The 20,234-nt window shown below is 39.8% G+C and overlaps 1 protein-coding gene across 1 annotated transcript in view; it reads left to right on the top strand.

Annotated features, from left to right (window-relative positions):
• Positions 1-20,234, top strand: part of LRRC20 (leucine rich repeat containing 20) — a 1,047,913-nt gene that overhangs the window by 454,415 nt on the left and 573,264 nt on the right. The window contains exon 4 of the mRNA XM_053691936.1: positions 781-948. Coding sequence (XP_053547911.1) covers positions 781-948 — 168 coding nt within the window. The remainder of the gene's footprint in view (positions 1-780; positions 949-20,234) is intronic.

Below are 20,234 nucleotides of genomic sequence, written 5' to 3'. Positions count from 1 at the left end.
GCCTTAATACGCGCTGTACACCAGCAAGCATAGAGGCCTTAATAAGCGCTGTACACCAGCAAGCATAGAGGCCTTAATACGCGCTGTACACCAGCAAGCATAGAGGCCTTAATACGCGCTGTACGCAAGCAAGCATAGAGGCCTTAATAAGCGCTGTACACCAGCAAGCATAGAGGCCTTAATAAGCGCTGTACACCAGCAAGCATAGAGGCCTTGAGAAGCGCTGTACACCAGCAAGCATAGAGGCCTTAATAAGCCCTGTACACCAGCAAGCATAAAGGCCTTAATAAGCGCTGTACACCAGCAAGCATAGAGGCCTTAATAAGCCCTGTACACCAGCAAGCATAGAGGCCTTAATAAGAGCTGTACACCAGCAAGCATAGAGGCCTTAATAAGCACTGTACACCAGCAAGCATAGAGGCCTTAATAAGCGCTGTACACCAGCAAGCATAGAGGCCTTAATAAGTGCTGTACACCAGCAAGCATAAAGGCCTTAATAAGCGCTGTACACCAGCAAGCATAGAGGCCTTAATAAGCGCTGTACACCAGCAAGCATAGAGGCCTTAATAAGCGCTGTACACCAGCAAGCATAGAGGCCTTAAAAAGCACTGTACACCAGCAAGCATAGAGGCCTTAATAAGCGCTGTACACCAGCAAGCATAGAGGCCTTAATAAGCGCAGTACACCAGCAAGCATAGAGGCCTTAATAAGCGCTGTACACCAGCAAGCAGAGGGCAGTTGTCTCGTGCAATTTACTGATTTCACTTTTTCTTTTGTTAGATCTCACCTTGGAAGGCAACAATATGCTAAAGCTCCCGGATGAAGTCTGTGGCCTCACTCAGCTAAAGTCTATCAATCTATCCAGGAACAAGTTCCAGCATTTCCCAGAGATGTTACTGGCTGTCAGCAGTATTGAACACATCAACCTTGCAGACAATGAGATCAAAGGTACAGTAATCTTATGTTTGGAGGTACATTTGTTAGATCATATAATTTCTGCATTATGCATCCTTGATAACAATCGCCTAGATTACGAGTTTGGCGTTATCCTTAAAAAGCAGCGTTGAGAGGTCTCAACGCTGCTTTTTAACGCCCGCTGGTATTACGAGTCAGACAGGAAAGGGTCTACCGCTCACTTTTCTTACACGACTCGAGGCTACCGCAAATCCCCTTACGGCAATTGCATATCCTATCTTTTTAATGGGATTTTCCTAACGCCGGTATTACGTGTCTTGGAAGAAGTGAGCGGTACACCCTCTCCTGTCAAGACTCCTACCGCATTTAAATGTCAGTAGTTAAGAGTTTTATGGGCTAATGCCGTAACATAAAGCTCTTAACTAAAGTGATAAAAAGTACACTAACACCCATAAACTACCTATTAACCCCTAAACAGAGGCCCCCCCACATCGCAAACACTATAATACATTTTTTAAACCCCTAATCTGCCGACCGGACATCGCCGCCGCCTACATTATACTCATGAACCCCTAATCTGCTGCCCCTAACATCGCCGACACCTACATTATATTTATTAACCCCTAATCTGCCGCCCCCAAAGTCGCCGCAACCTAACTACACTTATTAACCCCTAATCTGCCAACTGGACATCGCCGCCACTTTAATAAATGTATTAACCCCTAAACCGCCGCACTCCCGCCTTGCAAACACTAGTTAAATTTTATTAACCCCTAATCTGCCGTCCCTAACATCGCCGACACCTATCTACATTTATTAACCCCTAATCTGCCGACCCCAACGTCGCCGCTACTATAATAAATTTATTAACCCCTAAACCTAAGTCTAACCCCCCTAACTTAAATATAATTTAAATTAAACGAAAGAAATTTACTACTATTAAATAAATTATTCCTATTTAAAACTAAATACTTACAGATAAAATAAACCCTAATATAGCTACAATATAACTAATAGTTACATTGTAGCTATTTTAGGATTTATATTTATTTTACAGGCAACTTTGTATTTATTTTAACTAGGTAGAATAGTTATTAAATAGTTATTAACTATTTAATAACTACCTAGCTAAAATAAGTACAAATTTACCTGTAAAATAAATCCTAACCTAAGTTACATTTACACCTAACACTACACTATAAATAAATACATTAATTTAATTGTAATTAGTTTAATTTAATTAAATTAATGTATTTATTTATAAACTAAATTACGAAAAACCCCCACTAAATTACAGAAAATAAAAAAGAATTACAAGAATTTTAAACTAATTACACCTATTCTAAGCCCCCTAATAAAATAAAAAAGCACCCCCAAAATAATAAAATTCCCTACCCTATACTTAATTACAAATATCCCTTAAAAGGGCTTTTTGTGGGGCATTGCCCCAAAGTAATCAGGTTTTTTACCTGTAAAAAAAAAAATACAATACCCCCCCCAGCATTACAACCCACCACCCACATACCCCTAGTCTAAAATCCACCCAATCCCCCCTTAAAAAAACCTAACACTAACCCCCTGAAGATCACCCTACCTTGAGCCGTCTTCACCCAGCCGGGCACAAGTGGACCTCCAGACCGGCAGAAGTCTTCATCTGATCGGGGCAGAAGAGGACATCCAGACCGGCAGAAGGCTTCATCCAGGCGACATCTTCTATCTTCATCCTTCCGGAGCAGAGCGGAGCCATCTTCTATCCAGCCGACGCGGAACCATCCTCTTCAATCGAAGTCCTAAAGAAGAATGAAGGTTCCTTTTAATGACTTCATCCAAGATGGCGTCCCTCGAATTCCGATTGGCTGATAGGATTCTATCAGCCAATCGGAATTAAGGTAGGAAAAATCCGATTGGCTGATGCTATCAGCCAATCGGATTGAAGATTGGATCAGCCAATAGAATGCGAGGTCAATTCTATTGGCTGATCCAATCAGCCAATCGGATTGAACTTCAATCCAATTGGCTGATTAAATCAACCAATCGGATTTTTCCTACCTTAATTCTGATTTATTTATAGTGTAGTGTTTTTCCTACCTTAATTCCGATTTATTTATAGTGTAGTGTTAGGTGTAATTGTAACTTAAATAAATCAAAGTAAACAGTGCTCCGCTGACTCCCCAATCCGAACTGCTAACGGTGAGTAAACAGATATAAGGCAATGGTCTCACCTTCTCCAGCTGATTCCACAGTCTCACCCGTCTATTCGTGGTCAATCCTTAGCCTCGGCTCTTCGCTACACCACGCTTCCAGGGCGTGGGATTCCTCCGATGGCGTCTGACGTCACTTGACACGTGAACTTGTTTGACCAATAGCGGGACGGACTTGGATTACCTATTGGACCAAATGCCGGCTGTTATGAAAACTTTAATTCCCCTCACCGATCCTGGCAGTAAAGTAAGTGTAAAGCCTCCGGAGCTCCAACGGGTAATAGGGGCTGCTAGCCCAGTTGCAGCAGACAACGGCCCTCTCCTCTGCCGTAGTAGTACAAAAAGAAGCAGAATGCTGCTAAAATAAAACGTTCATTTTATTGGATATTGTTAAAACTTGATGCAAACATGCAGTAACAAGTGCTTAAAACAGCTGTTCATGTCATAAACAGGCCAGTCTGACGCGTTTCGGCTGATTCGCCTTATTCATAGACTCAATATTCTGAATTCACCTGTGGAGCTATATAAGCCCCCTCACAATCTCATTGGTTGCCTGTAGACATGAATAAACTCCCTCCTCCCCTTAGCTCGTCCGTCATTGATTGTGTATACTCCCACTTTCTTCATGTCCTCCCTATCAATTCAATTACAAGAGATGTATATAATAATGCTGAAATAGAATCAGTTCTCGTATATTAACATGCATAAATAGTGGTGTATATTATCCCATTTAATTAGTCTGTCTATGTTTGTGTGCATAAACCGGGGTCGCGCCTCCTGTACACAAGCTGCTAAGGCTGTAAAAATCCACACTATGGATTGAATACCACTTCTCGCAAAGTGTCCGCTTACCCCCCATAAAATACACACACTCACACAGATCACACAGAAGGTCAGTATCATATACGGGGTTGACATGACTGAAATATCAAATTCCCCTTTTCTTGAGTTTATCACCCTTTAGTCTACAACTCAAACTTACATTTAACATTTAGCAGGCATTATAGTTGATCCCCTTAGAAATTGTGTAGTTGAGCACAGAGGGTAGATAAACCAGACTACTCAAGATATCTGAATATACTGCAGTATTGATTTTGGCAAAAACAGTCTAAATATTAATCATGACTAATTGAAATGGTTAAATAAATCAAGTATAGCACTCAGAGCTGACATACATAGTTCAGATTGTAGTTATTGGTAGACAAATCAAGATCATGTGAGTGAGGCATTCCGGTACACTATAATGATTATGGTTATTGAAATAATGAGCATGAGTAGATGATGTTAGAGAATGTGGTTTATGAATAGATATTTCCCAAGAGATCTGTGTGAGTGTGTGTGTATTTTATGGGGGGTAAGCGGACACTTTGCGAGAAGTGGTATTCAATCCATAGTGTGGATTTTTACAGCCTTAGCAGCTTGTGTACAGGAGGCGCGACCCCGGTTTATGCACACAAACATAGACAGACTAATTAAATGGGATAATATACACCACTATTTATGTATGTTAATATACGAGAACTGATTCTATTTCAGCATTATTATATACATCTCTTGTAATTGAATTGATAGGGAGGACATGAAGAAAGTGGGAGTATACACAATCAATGACGGACGAGCTAAGGGGAGGAGGGAGTTTATTCATGTCTACAGGCAACCAATGAGATTGTGAGGGGGCTTATATAGCTCCACAGGTGAATTCAGAATATTGAGTCTATGAATAAGGCGAATCAGCCGAAATGCGTCAGACTGGCCTGTTTATGACATGAACAGCTGTTTTAAGCACTTGTTACTGCATGTTTGCATCAAGTTTTAACAATATCCAATAAAATGAACGTTTTATTTTAGCAGCATTCTGCTTCTTTTTGTAATTGTAACTTAGTTTAGGATTTATTTTACAGGTAATTTTGTACTTATTTTAGCTAGGTAGTTATTAAATAGTTAATAACTATTCTACCTAGGTAAATAAATACAAAGTTGCCTGTAAAATAAAACTAAATCATAAGCTAGCTACAATGTAACTATTAGTTATATTGTAGCTAGCTTAGGGTTTATTTTATAGGTAAGTATTTAGTTTTAAATAGGAATAATTTATTTAATTGTAGTTATTTTATTTAGATGTATTTAAATTATATTTAAATTAGGGGGGTGTTAGGGTTAGGGTTAGACTTAGGTTTAGGGGTTAATAACTTTATTATAGTGGCGGCGATGTTGGCAGGGGGCAGATTAGGGGTTAATTAATTTAATATAGTTGCAGCGACGTTGGCGGCGGCAGATTAGGGGTTAATTAATTTAATATAGTTGCGGCGACGTTGGGGGTTGCAGATTAGGGGTTAATAAATATAATGTAGGGTTCGGCGATGTTAGGGGCAGCAGATTAGGGGTTCATTAGTATAATGTAGGTGGCGGCGGAGTCCGGAGTGGCAGATTAGGGGTTAATAATTATAATGTAGGTGTCGGCGATAGCGGGGGCGGCTAAGAATAAAAGGCTCGTTATCCCCGCACAGCCTTACCGACAAAACTCGTGATCTAGCCGAATGTGTTTAACACCCCCACACATAGGCAAAGTCCCAATGGAGAGTCACAAGCTTTGTAGCGCTCAAGCTAAACACAGCCAGTGATTGTCAGGTACATGCAACTGACACTTTTGGAGGTTTTACGCTCAGGAACTACTATGGTTGCTATATTGTGTCATTAATGCAAATGTTACATGCTTTAATCGATTATCACTCATTGATATCGTTTATTATATATAATGAAAATACTTCTGTTTCAGATGCATATTTACTGCAAATGTTTTTTCTAACTTTGTGAGGGTTTTATTAATAAATTCTATTAGAAAGATTATATTGAATTTGTAAGTAAAATAGAAAATGAATATTTCCACAAATTTGCTTTATTGCATTGTCCTTACACTTATGTCACACAATGTGGTATCAAACACAGCTGACACTCTGTACTAGATGTGCAGATTATAATACATTTGCTGTCTCAGTAAGAGACCATAGGATTGTAATTGCCTGTTATATTCTGCAGTGGAAAATATTAAAAAATCTGTTTTTGCTAAAAATAATTCTGATTAGATGACTATTAACTGAATTTCCTGGTAAATTGTTACTTAATAGGCTGATACCGACGAGAAGTAATCAGTAAAATGATGTTTTTACTTTGTTACAAGACAGTTTGATTTGTTTTAATGAAGACATTGATTGATTGTTCTTCAATATCGACTTGCAGTGAAATAATGATTATATTTTCGATCACAAATTATTTGTAACTCTGTGTTCATCAGACTTCAATAAGTTATACAAACATGCGGGAAATACAGTTGTCTTGTGATAAATCGTACGTGAACAAAATCGTTTGCGCAGTGTAACAATGTTGTGTCATCCTGGAAGCTGTTTACATCCAGAATAATGGGGGACTGTGCTGCCCCCCCCCCATAAAACAGTGATAGCACCTGTTCCAGGAGGCACCATGTGAGGACATGTAACCAGGTGCCCAACTGGTCAGTCCAGCTCGGGCAATTACTCTTTTGTTAATGACTCTTAGGGGTAGATTTATTAAACTGCATTCATGGCTTGTTTTGGTTATGCAGAGCAGGTGCACGAGCGAGTCTGCTTCTTCTGCCTCTACCCCACCACAGTGGCAGCAAGATCCGTCACCCTGACACATTAGCTTGTTCTGTCCTGGTATTGTGCAATGTTACATTTTGCCATGCGATGCAGAATCACAAGAGGTGGCTGCAGGCAGACAGGTTCATTGCTTGTGACTTTATCTAATTTCAGTGTTTTATTAAACGGACATTGTACACTAGATTTTTCTTTGCATAACTGTTGTGTAGATGATCCATTTATACAGCCCATCTGGTAGTGTTTTTGTAACAATGTATAGTTTTGCTTATTTTTTTAGAACATTGTGCTGATTTTCAGACTCCTTACCAAGATCCCCACAGTGTCAGATGTATACGCGCGTTTGCAGACTCCAGTTGGCTCCTGTTTATGTTAACTGTCTTTTCTATATGCAGGGAAGGGAGGTGAGGAGTGTTTGCTCTTTTTGTTTTCCCAGCCCCTTTCCGTGGGTGTCCCAGCCTAACTTCATCAACAGAGCTAAACTGGGAGCTTCTAAGTACATTTTTAAAGGTTTTATACTGGATTTGTATATCAGTATCTGTGCATCTTATTCTTTATAGTAGTGTACATTACATGCAGTTATGTGAGAATTGGTGTATACTGGCCCTTGAAGGTGACATTTCGGAAACAGAACTCCCCTTTCTCAGACCAACCATAAAATCACAAGCACTGAGAATATAAACCCTGAGCACCTCCCCAAACACAAGAAAAACTGACAGTTGTAACCATGGTTACACAGTAAACAAAGTGACAAGTGACTGTATAATGTGACATCATCTGAATATAACAAGTCCCAGTGAAAAAATATATAAATCTGACAGCACAAAGAGGAAATGTACACTGATAAGTCACACAGTAGCCGCTGATAACAGGACTGTGCTGCGTATACTTTATTATTACAGTAGCTGCTTTTCATTTACAATTTGATAGTTTGATTCAGCAAAATCATCTTCTCACATTATAGCTTAATACATTCAACAACTTCCTGCAGATCTGTGAGTTCTACGTCTCATTGTCTGTGAGTTCTACTTCTCATTGTCTGTGAGTTCTACTTCTCATTGTCTGTGAGGTCTACGTCTTATTGTCTGTGAGTTCTACTTCTCATTTTCTGTGAGTTCTACGTCTCATTGTCTGTGAGGTCTACTTCTCATTGTCTGTGAGGTCTACTTCTCATTGTCTGTGAGGTCTACTTCTCATTGTCTGTGAGGTCTACTTCTCATTGTCTGTGAGGTCTACTTCTCATTGTCTGTGAGGTCTACTTCTCATTGTCTGTGAGGTCTACTTCTCATTGTCTGTGAGGTCTACTTCTCATTGTCTGTGAGGTCTACTTCTCATTGTCTGTGAGGTCTACGTCTCATTGTCTGTGAGGTCTACTTCTCATTGTCTGTGAGTTCTACTTCTCATTGTCTGTGAGTTCTACTTCTCATTGTCTGTGAGTTCTACTTCTCATTGTCTGTGAGTTCTACTTCTCATTGTCTGTGAGTTCTACTTCTCATTTTCTGTGAGTTCTACTTCTCATTGTCTGTGAGTTCTACTTCTCATTGTCTGTGAGTTCTACTTCTCATTGTCTGTGAGTTCTACTTCTCATTGTCTGTGAGTTCTACTTCTCATTTTCTGTGAGTTCTACTTCTCATTGTCTGTGAGTTCTACTTCTCATTGTCTGTGAGTTCTACTTCTCATTGTCTGTGAGTTCTACTTCTCATTTTCTGTGAGTTCTACTTCTCATTGTCTGTGAGTTCTACTTCTCATTTTCTGAGAGTTCTACTTCTTATTGTCTGAGTTCTACTTCTCATTGTCTGTGAGTTCTACTTCTCATTGTCTGTGAGTTCTACTTCTTATTGTCTGTGAGTTCTACTTCTTATTGTCTGTGAGTTCTACTTCTTATTGTCTGTGAGTTCTACTTCTTATTGTCTGTGAGTTCTACTTCTCATTGTCTGTGAGTTCCACTTCTTATTGTCTGTGAGTTCTACTTCTCATTGTCTGTGAGTTCTACTTCTCATTGTCTGTGAGTTCTACTTCTCATTGTCTGTGAGTTCTACTTCTCATTGTCTGTGAGTTCTACTTCTTATTGTCTGTGAGTTCTACTTCTCATTGTCTGTGAGTTCTACTTCTCATTGTCTGTGAGTTCTACTTCTTATTGTCTGTGAGTTCTACTTCTTATTGTCTGTGAGTTCTACTTCTCATTTTCTGTGAGTTCTACTTCTCATTGTCTGTGAGTTCTACTTCTCATTGTCTGTGAGTTCTACTTCTCATTGTCTGTGAGTTCTACTTCTCATTGTCTGTGAGTTCTACTTCTCATTGTCTGTGAGGTCTACTTCTCATTTTCTGTGAGTTCTACTTCTCATTGTCTGTGAGTTCTACTTCTCATTTTCTGTGAGTTCTACTTCTCATTGTCTGTGAGTTCTACTTCTCATTGTCTGTGAGTTCTACTTCTCATTGTCTGTGAGGTCTACGTCTCATTGTCTGTGAGTTCTACTTCTCATTGTCTGTGAGTTCTACTTCTCATTTTCTGTGAGTTCTACGTCTCATTGTCTGTGAGTTCTACTTCTCATTGTCTGTGAGTTCTACTTCTCATTGTCTGTGAGGTCTACGTCTCATTTTCTGTGAGGTCTACGTCTCATTGTCTGTGAGTTCTTCTCATTGTCTGTGAGGTCTACGTCTCATTGTCTGTGAGTTCTACTTCTCATTGTCTGTGAGTTCTACTTCTCATTGTCTGTGAGGTCTACTTCTCATTGTCTGTGAGTTCTACTTCTCATTGTCTGTGAGTTCTACTTCTCATTGTCTGTGAGTTCTACTTCTCATTGTCTGTGAGGTCTACGTCTCATTGTCTGTGAGTTCTACTTCTCATTGTCTGTGAGTTCTACTTCTCATTGTCTGTGAGGTCTACTTCTCATTGTCTGTGAGTTCTACTTCTCATTGTCTGTGAGTTCTACTTCTCATTGTCTGTGAGTTCTACTTCTCATTGTCTGTGAGGTCTACTTCTCATTGTCTGTGAGTTCTACTTCTTATTGTCTGAGTTCTACTTCTCATTGTCTGTGAGTTCTACTTCTCATTGTCTGTGAGGTCTACTTCTCATTGTCTGTGAGTTCTACTTCTTATTGTCTGTGAGTTCTACTTCTCATTGTCTGTGAGTTCTACTTCTCATTGTCTGTGAGTTCTACTTCTCATTGTCTGTGAGTTCTACTTCTCATTGTCTGTGAGTTCTACTTCTCATTGTCTGTGAGTTCTACTTCTCATTGTGAGTTCTACTTCTCATTTTCTGTGAGTTCTACTTCTCATTGTCTGTGAGTTCTACTTCTCATTGTCTGTGAGTTCTACTTCTCATTGTCTGTGAGTTCTACTTCTCATTGTCTGTGAGTTCTACTTCTCATTTTCTGTGAGTTCTACTTCTCATTGTCTGTGAGTTCTACTTCTCATTGTCTGTGAGGTCTACGTCTCATTGTCTGAGTTCTACTTCTCATTGTCTGTGAGTTCTACCTCTCATTGTCTGTGAGTTCTACTTCTCATTGTCTGTGAGGTCTACGTCTCATTGTCTGTGAGGTCTACGTCTCATTTTCTGTGAGGTCTACTTCTCATTGTCTGTGAGTTCTACCTCTCATTGTCTGTGAGTTCTACTTCTCATTGTCTGTGAGTTCTACTTCTCATTGTCTGTGAGTTCTGCGTCTCATTGTCTGTGAGTTCTACTTCTCATTGTCTGTGAGTTCTACTTCTCATTGTCTGTGAGGTCTACGTCTCATTGTCTGTGAGTTCTACTTCTCATTGTCTGTGAGGTCTACGTCTCATTGTCTGTGAGGTCTACTTCTCATTGTCTGTGAGTTCTACTTCTCATTGTCTGTGAGTTCTACTTCTCATTGTCTGTGAGGTCTACTTCTCATTGTCTGTGAGTTCTACTTCTCATTGTCTGTGAGTTCTACCTCTCATTGTCTGTGAGTTCTACTTCTCATTGTCTGTGAGTTCTACTTCTCATTGTCTGTGAGTTCTGCGTCTCATTGTCTGTGAGTTCTACTTCTCATTGTCTGTGAGTTCTACTTCTCATTGTCTGTGAGGTCTACGTCTCATTTTCTGTGAGTTCTACTTCTCATTGTCTGTGAGTTCTACTTCTTATTGTCTGTGATTTCTACTTCTCATTGTCTGTGAGTTCTACTTCTCATTGTCTGAGTTCTACTTCTCATTTTCTGTGAGTTCTACTTCTCATTGTCTGTGAGTTCTACTTCTCATTGTCTGTGAGTTCTACTTCTCATTGTCTGTGAGTTCTACTTCTCATTGTCTGTGAGTTCTACTTCTCATTGTCTGTGAGGTCTACGTCTCATTTTCTGTGAGTTCTACTTCTCATTGTCTGTGAGTTCTACTTCTTATTGTCTGTGATTTCTACTTCTCATTGTCTGTGAAGTCTACTTCTCATTGTCTGAGTTCTACTTCTCATTTTCTGTGAGTTCTACTTCTCATTGTCTGAGTTCTACTTCTCATTGTCTGTGAGTTCTACGTCTCATTTTCTGTGAGTTCTACTTCTCATTGTCTGTGAGGTCTACGTCTCATTTTCTGTGAGTTCTACTTCTCATTGTCTGTGAGGTCTACTTCTCATTGTCTGTGAGGTCTACGTCTCATTTTCTGTGAGTTCTACTTCTCATTGTCTGTGAGTTCTACTTCTTATTGTCTGTGATTTCTACTTCTCATTGTCTGTGAAGTCTACTTCTCATTGTCTGAGTTCTACTTCTCATTTTCTGTGAGTTCTACTTCTCATTGTCTGAGTTCTACTTCTCATTGTCTGTGAGTTCTACGTCTCATTTTCTGTGAGTTCTACTTCTCATTGTCTGTGAGGTCTACGTCTCATTTTCTGTGAGTTCTACTTCTCATTGTCTGTGAGTTCTACTTCTTATTGTCTGTGATTTCTACTTCTCATTGTCTGTGAGTTCTACTTCTCATTGTCTGTGAAGTCTACTTCTCATTGTCTGAGTTCTACTTCTCATTGTCTGTGAGTTCTACTTCTCATTGTCTGTGAGTTCTGCGTCTCATTGTCTGTGAGTTCTGCGTCTCATTGTCTGTGAGTTCTACTTCTCATTGTCTGTGAGTTCTGCGTCTCATTTTCTGTGAGTTCTGCGTCTCATTTTCTGTGAGTTCTACTTCTCATTGTCTGTGAAGTCTACTTCTCATTGTCTGTGAGTTCTACTTCTCATTGTCTGTGAGTTCTACTTCTCATTGTCTGTGAGTTCTACTTCTCATTGTCTGAGTTCTACTTCTCATTGTCTGTGAGTTCTACGTCTCATTGTCTGAGTTCTACTTCTCATTGTCTGTGAGTTCTACTTCTCATTGTCTGTGAGTTCTACTTCTCATTGTCTGTGAGTTCTACTTCTCATTGTCTGTGAGTTCTACTTCTCATTGTCTGTGAGTTCTACTTCTCATTGTCTGTGAGGTCTACGTCTCATTGTCTGTGAGTTCTACTTCTCATTGTCTGTGAGTTCTACTTCTCATTGTCTGTGAGGTCTACTTCTCATTGTCTGTGAGTTCTACTTCTCATTGTCTGTGAGTTCTACTTCTCATTGTCTGTGAGTTCTACTTCTCATTGTCTGTGAGGTCTACGTCTCATTGTCTGTGAGTTCTACTTCTCATTGTCTGTGAGTTCTACTTCTCATTGTCTGTGAGGTCTACTTCTCATTGTCTGTGAGTTCTACTTCTCATTGTCTGTGAGTTCTACTTCTCATTGTCTGTGAGTTCTACTTCTCATTGTCTGTGAGTTCTACGTCTCATTGTCTGTGAGTTCTACTTCTCATTGTCTGTGAGTTCTACTTCTCATTGTCTGTGAGGTCTACTTCTCATTGTCTGTGAGTTCTACTTCTCATTGTCTGTGAGTTCTACTTCTCATTGTCTGTGAGGTCTACGTCTCATTGTCTGTGAGTTCTACTTCTCATTGTCTGTGAGTTCTACTTCTCATTGTCTGTGAGGTCTACTTCTCATTGTCTGTGAGTTCTACTTCTCATTGTCTGTGAGTTCTACTTCTCATTGTCTGTGAGTTCTACTTCTCATTGTCTGTGAGGTCTACTTCTCATTGTCTGTGAGTTCTACTTCTCATTGTCTGTGAGTTCTACTTCTCATTGTCTGTGAGTTCTACTTCTCATTGTCTGTGAGGTCTACTTCTCATTGTCTGTGAGTTCTACTTCTTATTGTCTGAGTTCTACTTCTCATTGTCTGTGAGTTCTACTTCTCATTGTCTGTGAGTTCTACTTCTCATTGTCTGTGAGGTCTACTTCTCATTTTCTGTGAGGTCTACTTCTCATTGTCTGAGTTCTACTTCTCATTGTCTGTGAGTTCTACTTCTCATTGTCTGTGAGTTCTACTTCTCATTTTCTGTGAGTTCTACTTCTCATTGTCTGTGAGTTCTACTTCTCATTGTCTGTGAGTTCTACTTCTCATTGTCTGTGAGTTCTACTTCTCATTGTCTGTGAGTTCTACTTCTCATTGTCTGTGAGTTCTACTTCTCATTGTCTGTGAGTTCTACTTCTCATTGTCTGTGAGGTCTACGTCTCATTGTCTGAGTTCTACTTCTCATTGTCTGTGAGTTCTACCTCTCATTGTCTGTGAGTTCTACTTCTCATTGTCTGTGAGGTCTACGTCTCATTTTCTGTGAGGTCTACTTCTCATTGTCTGTGAGTTCTACCTCTCATTGTCTGTGAGTTCTACTTCTCATTGTCTGTGAGTTCTACTTCTCATTGTCTGTGAGTTCTGCGTCTCATTGTCTGTGAGTTCTACTTCTCATTGTCTGAGTTCTACTTCTCATTGTCTGTGAGTTCTACTTCTCATTGTCTGTGAGTTCTGCGTCTCATTGTCTGTGAGTTCTGCGTCTCATTGTCTGTGAGTTCTACTTCTCATTGTCTGTGAGTTCTGCGTCTCATTTTCTGTGAGTTCTACTTCTCATTGTCTGTGAAGTCTACTTCTCATTGTCTGTGAGTTCTACTTCTCATTGTCTGTGAGTTCTACTTCTCATTGTCTGTGAGGTCTACTTCTCATTGTCTGAGTTCTACTTCTCATTGTCTGTGAGTTCTACTTCTCATTGTCTGTGAGTTCTACTTCTCATTGTCTGTGAGTTCTACTTCTCATTGTCTGTGAGTTCTACTTCTCATTTTCTGTGAGGTCTACTTCTCATTGTCTGTGAGTTCTACTTCTCATTGTCTGTGAGTTCTACTTCTCATTGTCTGTGAGTTCTACTTCTCATTGTCTGTGAGTTCTGCGTCTCATTGTCTGTGAGTTCTACTTCTCATTGTCTGTGAAGTCTACTTCTCATTGTCTGAGTTCTACTTCTCATTGTCTGTGAGTTCTACTTCTCATTGTCTGTGAGTTCTACTTCTCATTGTCTGTGAGTTCTACTTCTCATTGTCTGTGAGTTCTACTTCTCATTGTCTGTGAGTTCTACTTCTCATTGTCTGTGAGTTCTACTTCTCATTGTCTGTGAGTTCTACGTCTCATTGTCTGTGAGGTTCTACTTCTCATTGTCTGTGAGTTCTACTTCTCATTGTCTGTGAGTTCTACTTCTCATTGTCTGTGAGTTCTACTTCTCATTGTCTGTGAGTTCTACTTCTCATTGTCTGTGAGTTCTACTTCTCATTGTCTGTGAGTTCTACTTCTCATTGTCTGTGAGTTCTACTTCTCATTGTCTGTGAGTTCTACTTCTCATTGTCTGTGAGTTCTACTTCTCATTGTCTGTGAGTTCTACTTCTCATTGTCTGTGAGTTCTACTTCTCATTGTCTGTGAGTTCTACTTCTCATTGTCTGTGAGTTCTACTTCTCATTGTCTGTGAGTTCTACTTCTCATTGTCTGTGAGTTCTACTTCTCATTGTCTGTGAGTTCTACTTCTCATTGTCTGTGAGTTCTACTTCTCATTGTCTGAGTTCTACTTCTCATTGTCTGTGAGTTCTACTTCTCATTGTCTGTGAGTTCTACTTCTCATTGTCTGTGAGTTCTACTTCTCATTGTCTGTGAGTTCTACTTCTCATTGTCTGTGAGTTACGTCTCATTTCTGTGAGTTCAACTTCTCGATTGTCTGTGAGGTCTACTTCTCATTGTCTGTGAGTTCTACTTCTCATTGTCTGTGAGTTCTACTTCTCATTGTCTGTGAGTTCTACTTCTCATTGTCTGTGAGTTCTACTTCTCATGTCTGTGAGTTCTACTTCTCATTTTCTGTGAGTTCTACCTTCTCTTGTCTGTGAGGTCTACTTCTCATTGTCTGTGAGTTCTACTTCTCATTGTCTGTGAGTTCTTACTTCTCATTGTCTGTGAGTTCTACTTCTCCATTGTCTGTGAGGTCTACTTCTCATTGTTGTGAGTTTACTTCTATTGTCTGAGTTCTACTTCTCATTGTCATGTGAGGTTACGTCTCATGTCTTGTGAGTTCTACTTCTCATTGTCTTTGAGTTCTACTTCTCATTGTCAGTGAGTTCTACTTCTCATTGTCTGTGAGTTCTACTTCTCATTGTCTGTGAGTTCTACTTCTCATTGTCTGTGAGGTCTACGTCTCCTTGTCTGTGAGTTCTATTTCATTGTCTTGAGTTCTACTTCTCATTGTCTGTGAGTTCTACTTCTCATTGTCTGTGAGTTCTACTTCTCATTGTCTGTGAGTTCTACTTCTCATTGTCTGTGAGTTCTACTTCTCATTGTCTGTGAGTTCTACTTCTCATTGTCTGTGAGTTCTACTTCTCATTGTCTGTGAGGTCTACGTCTCATTGTCTGTGAGTTCTACTTCTCATTGTCTGTGAGTTCTACGTCTCATTGTCTGTGAGGTCTACTTCTCATTGTCTGTGAGTTCTACTTCTCATTGTCTGTGAGTTCTACTTCTCATTGTCTGTGAGGTCTACTTCTCATTGTCTGTGAGTTCTACTTCTCATTGTCTGTGAGTTCTACCTCTCATTGTCTGTGAGTTCTACTTCTCATTGTCTGTGAGTTCTACTTCTCATTGTCTGTGAGTTCTGCGTCTCATTGTCTGTGAGTTCTACTTCTCATTGTCTGTGAGTTCTACTTCTCATTGTCTGTGAGGTCTACGTCTCATTTTCTGTGAGTTCTACTTCTCATTGTCTGTGAGTTCTCATTGTCTGAGTTCTACTTCTCATTGTCTGTGTGTTCTACTTCTCATTGTCTGTGAGTTCTACTTCTCATTGTCTGTGAGTTCTACTTCTCATTGTCTGTGAGTTCTACTTCTCATTGTCTGTGAGGTCTACTTCTCATTGTCTGTGAGTTCTACTTCTCATTGTCTGTGAGTTCTACTTCTTCATTGTCTGTGAGTTCTACTTCTCATTGTCTGTGAGTTCTACTTCTCATTGTCTGTGAGTTTCTACTTCTCATTGTCTGTGAGTTCTACTTCTCATTGTCTGTGAGGTCTACTTCTCATTGTCTGTGAGTTCTACTTCTCATTGTCTGTGAGTTCTACTTCTCATTGTCTGTGAGTTCTACTTCTCATTGTCTGTGAGTTCCTACTTCTCATTGTCTGTGAGTTACTTCTCATTGTCTGTGAGTTCTACTTCTATTGTCTGTGAGTTCTACTTCTCATTGTCTGTGAGTTCTACTTCTCATTGTCTGTGAGTTCTACTTCTCATTGTCTGTGAGTTCTACTTCTATTGTCTGTGAGTTCTACTTCTCATTGTCTGTGAGTTCTACTTCTCATTGTCTGTGAGTTCTACTTCTCATTGTCTGTGAGTTCTACTTCTCATTGTCTGTGAGTTCTACTTCTCATTGTCTGTGAGTTCTACTTCTCATTGTCTGTGAGGTCTACGTCTCATTTTCTGTGAGTTCTACTTCTCATTGTCTGTGAGTTCTACTTCTTATTGTCTGTGATTTCTACTTCTCATTGTCTGTGAAGTCTACTTCTCATTGTCTGAGTTCTACTTCTCATTGTCTGTGAGTTCTACTTCTCATTGTCTGAGTTCTACTTCTCATTGTCTGTGAGTTCTACGTCTCATTTTCTGTGAGTTCTACTTCTCATTGTCTGTGAGGTCTACGTCTCATTTTCTGTGAGTTCTACTTCTCATTGTCTGTGAGTTCTACTTCTCATTGTCTGTGATTTCTACTTCTCATTGTCTGTGAGTTCTACTTCTCATTGTCTGTGAAGTCTACTTCTCATTGTCTGAGTTCTACTTCTCATTGTCTGTGAGTTCTACTTCTCATTGTCTGTGAGTTCTGCGTCTCATTGTCTGTGAGTTCTGCGTCTCATTGTCTGTGAGTTCTACTTCTCATTGTCTGTGAGTTCTGCGTCTCATTTTCTGTGAGTTCTGCGTCTCATTTTCTGTGAGTTCTACTTCTCATTGTCTGTGAAGTCTACTTCTCATTGTCTGTGAGTTCTACTTCTCATTGTCTGTGAGTTCTACTTCTCATTGTCTGTGAGTTCTACTTCTCATTGTCTGAGTTCTACTTCTCATTGTCTGTGAGTTCTACGTCTCATTGTCTGAGTTCTACTTCTCATTGTCTGTGAGTTCTACTTCTCATTGTCTGTGAGTTCTACTTCTCATTGTCTGTGAGTTCTACTTCTCATTGTCTGTGAGTTCTACTTCTCATTGTCTGTGAGTTCTACTTCTCATTGTCTGTGAGTTCTACTTCTCATTGTCTGTGAGTTCTACTTCTCATTGTCTGTGAGGTCTACGTCTCATTTTCTGTGAGTTCTACTTCTCATTGTCTGTGAGTTCTACTTCTTATTGTCTGTGATTTCTACTTCTCATTGTCTGTGAAGTCTACTTCTCATTGTCTGAGTTCTACTTCTCATTTTCTGTGAGTTCTACTTCTCATTGTCTGAGTTCTACTTCTCATTGTCTGTGAGTTCTACGTCTCATTTTCTGTGAGTTCTACTTCTCATTGTCTGTGAGGTCTACGTCTCATTTTCTGTGAGTTCTACTTCTCATTGTCTGTGAGGTCTACTTCTCATTGTCTGTGAGGTCTACGTCTCATTTTCTGTGAGTTCTACTTCTCATTGTCTGTGAGTTCTACTTCTTATTGTCTGTGATTTCTACTTCTCATTGTCTGTGAAGTCTACTTCTCATTGTCTGAGTTCTACTTCTCATTTTCTGTGAGTTCTACTTCTCATTGTCTGAGTTCTACTTCTCATTGTCTGTGAGTTCTACGTCTCATTTTCTGTGAGTTCTACTTCTCATTGTCTGTGAGGTCTACGTCTCATTTTCTGTGAGTTCTACTTCTCATTGTCTGTGAGTTCTACTTCTTATTGTCTGTGATTTCTACTTCTCATTGTCTGTGAGTTCTACTTCTCATTGTCTGTGAGTTCTACTTCTCATTGTCTGTGAGTTCTACTTCTCATTGTCTGTGAGTTCTACTTCTCATTGTCTGTGAGTTCTACTTCTCATTTTCTGTGAGTTCTACTTCTCATTGTCTGTGAGTTCTACTTCTCATTGTCTGTGAGTTCTACTTCTCATTGTCTGTGAGTTCTACTTCTCATTGTCTGTGAGTTCTACTTCTCATTGTCTGTGAGTTTCTACTTCTCATTGTCTGTGAGTTCTACTTCTCATGTTCATGTCTGTGAGTTCTACTTCTCATTGTCTGTGAGTTCTACTTCTCATTGTCTGTGAGTTCTACTTCTCATTGTCTGTGAGTCTACTTCTCATTGTCTGTGAGTTCTACTTCTCAGTGTCTGTGAGTTCTACTTCTCATTGTCTGAGTTCTACTTCTCATTGTCTGTGATGTTCTCAGTCTCATTTTCTGTGAGTTCTACCTTCTCATTGTCTGTGAGTTCTACTTCTCATTGTCTGTGAGTGCTACGTCTCATTGTCTGTGAGGTCACTTCTCTTTTCTGTGAGGTCTACTTCTCATTGTCTGTGAGTTCTACTCTCATTGTCTGTGAGGTCTACTTCTCATTGTCTGTGAGGTCTACGTCTCATTGTCTGTGAGTTCTACTTCTCATTGTCTGTGAGTTCTACTTCTCATTGTCTGTGAGGTCTACTTCTCATTGTCTGTGAGTTCTACTTCTCATTGTCTGTGAGTTCTACTTCTCATTGTCTGTGAGTTCTACTTCTCATTGTCTGTGAGGTCTACGTCTCATTGTCTGTGAGTTCTACTTCTCATTGTCTGTGAGTTCTACTTCTCATTGTCTGTGAGGTCTACTTCTCATTGTCTGTGAGTTCTACTTCTCATTGTCTGTGAGTTCTACTTCTCATTGTCTGTGAGTTCTACTTCTCATTGTCTGTGAGGTCTACGTCTCATTGTCTGTGAGTTCTACTTCTCATTGTCTGTGAGTTCTACTTCTCATTGTCTGTGAGGTCTACTTCTCATTGTCTGTGAGTTCTACTTCTCATTGTCTGTGAGTTCTACTTCTCATTGTCTGTGAGGTCTACGTCTCATTGTCTGTGAGGTCTACGTCTCATTGTCTGTGAGTTCTACTTCTCATTGTCTGTGAGTTCTACTTCTCATTTGTCTGTGAGTCTACTTCTCATTGTCTGTGAGTTCTGCGTCTCATTGTCTGTGAGTTATACTTCTCATTGTCTGTGAAGTCTACTTCTCATTGTCTGTGAGGTTCTACTTCTCATTGTCTGTGAGTTCTACTTTCTCATTGTCTGTGAGGTTCATACTTCTCATTGTCTGTGAGTCTACTTCTCATTGTCTGTGAGTTCTACTTCTCATCTGTCTGTGAGTTCTACTTCTCATTGTCTGTGAGAGTTCTACTACTCATTGTCTGTGAGTTCTACTTCTCATTGTCTGTGAGTTCTACTTCTCATTGTCTGTGAGTTCTACTTCTCATTGTCTGTGAGTTCTACTTCTCATTGTCTGTGAGTCTCTTCTCATTGTCTGTGAGTTACTTCTACATTGTCTGTGAGTTCTACTTCTCATTGTCTGTGAGTTCTACTTCTCATTGTCTGTGAGGTCTACTTCTCATTGTCTGTGAGTTCTACTTCTCATTGTCTGTGAGTTCTACTTCTCATTGTCTGTGAGTTCTACTTCTCATTTTCTGTGAGTTCTACTTCTCATTGTCTGTGAGTTCTACTTCTCATTGTCTGTGAGGTCTACGTCTCATTGTCTGAGTTCTACTTCTCATTGTCTGTGAGTTCTACCTCTCATTGTCTGTGAGTTCTACTTCTCATTGTCTGTGAGGTCTACGTCTCATTTTCTGTGAGGTCTACTTCTCATTGTCTGTGAGTTCTACCTCTCATTGTCTGTGAGTTCTACTTCTCATTGTCTGTGAGTTCTACTTCTCATTGTCTGTGAGTTCTGCGTCTCATTGTCTGTGAGTTCTACTTCTCATTGTCTGAGTTCTACTTCTCATTGTCTGTGAGTTCTACTTCTCATTGTCTGTGAGTTCTGCGTCTCATTGTCTGTGAGTTCTGCGTCTCATTGTCTGTGAGTTCTACTTCTCATTGTCTGTGAGTTCTGCGTCTCATTTTCTGTGAGTTCTACTTCTCATTGTCTGTGAAGTCTACTTCTCATTGTCTGTGAGTTCTACTTCTCATTGTCTGTGAGTTCTACTTCTCATTGTCTGTGAGGTCTACTTCTCATTGTCTGAGTTCTACT

The sequence above is a fragment of the Bombina bombina genome, chromosome 9, assembly GCF_027579735.1.
Source record: "Bombina bombina isolate aBomBom1 chromosome 9, aBomBom1.pri, whole genome shotgun sequence".
NCBI lineage: Eukaryota > Metazoa > Chordata > Amphibia > Anura > Bombinatoridae > Bombina > Bombina bombina.
This window is presented reverse-complemented; position numbering and strand designations above follow the sequence as displayed.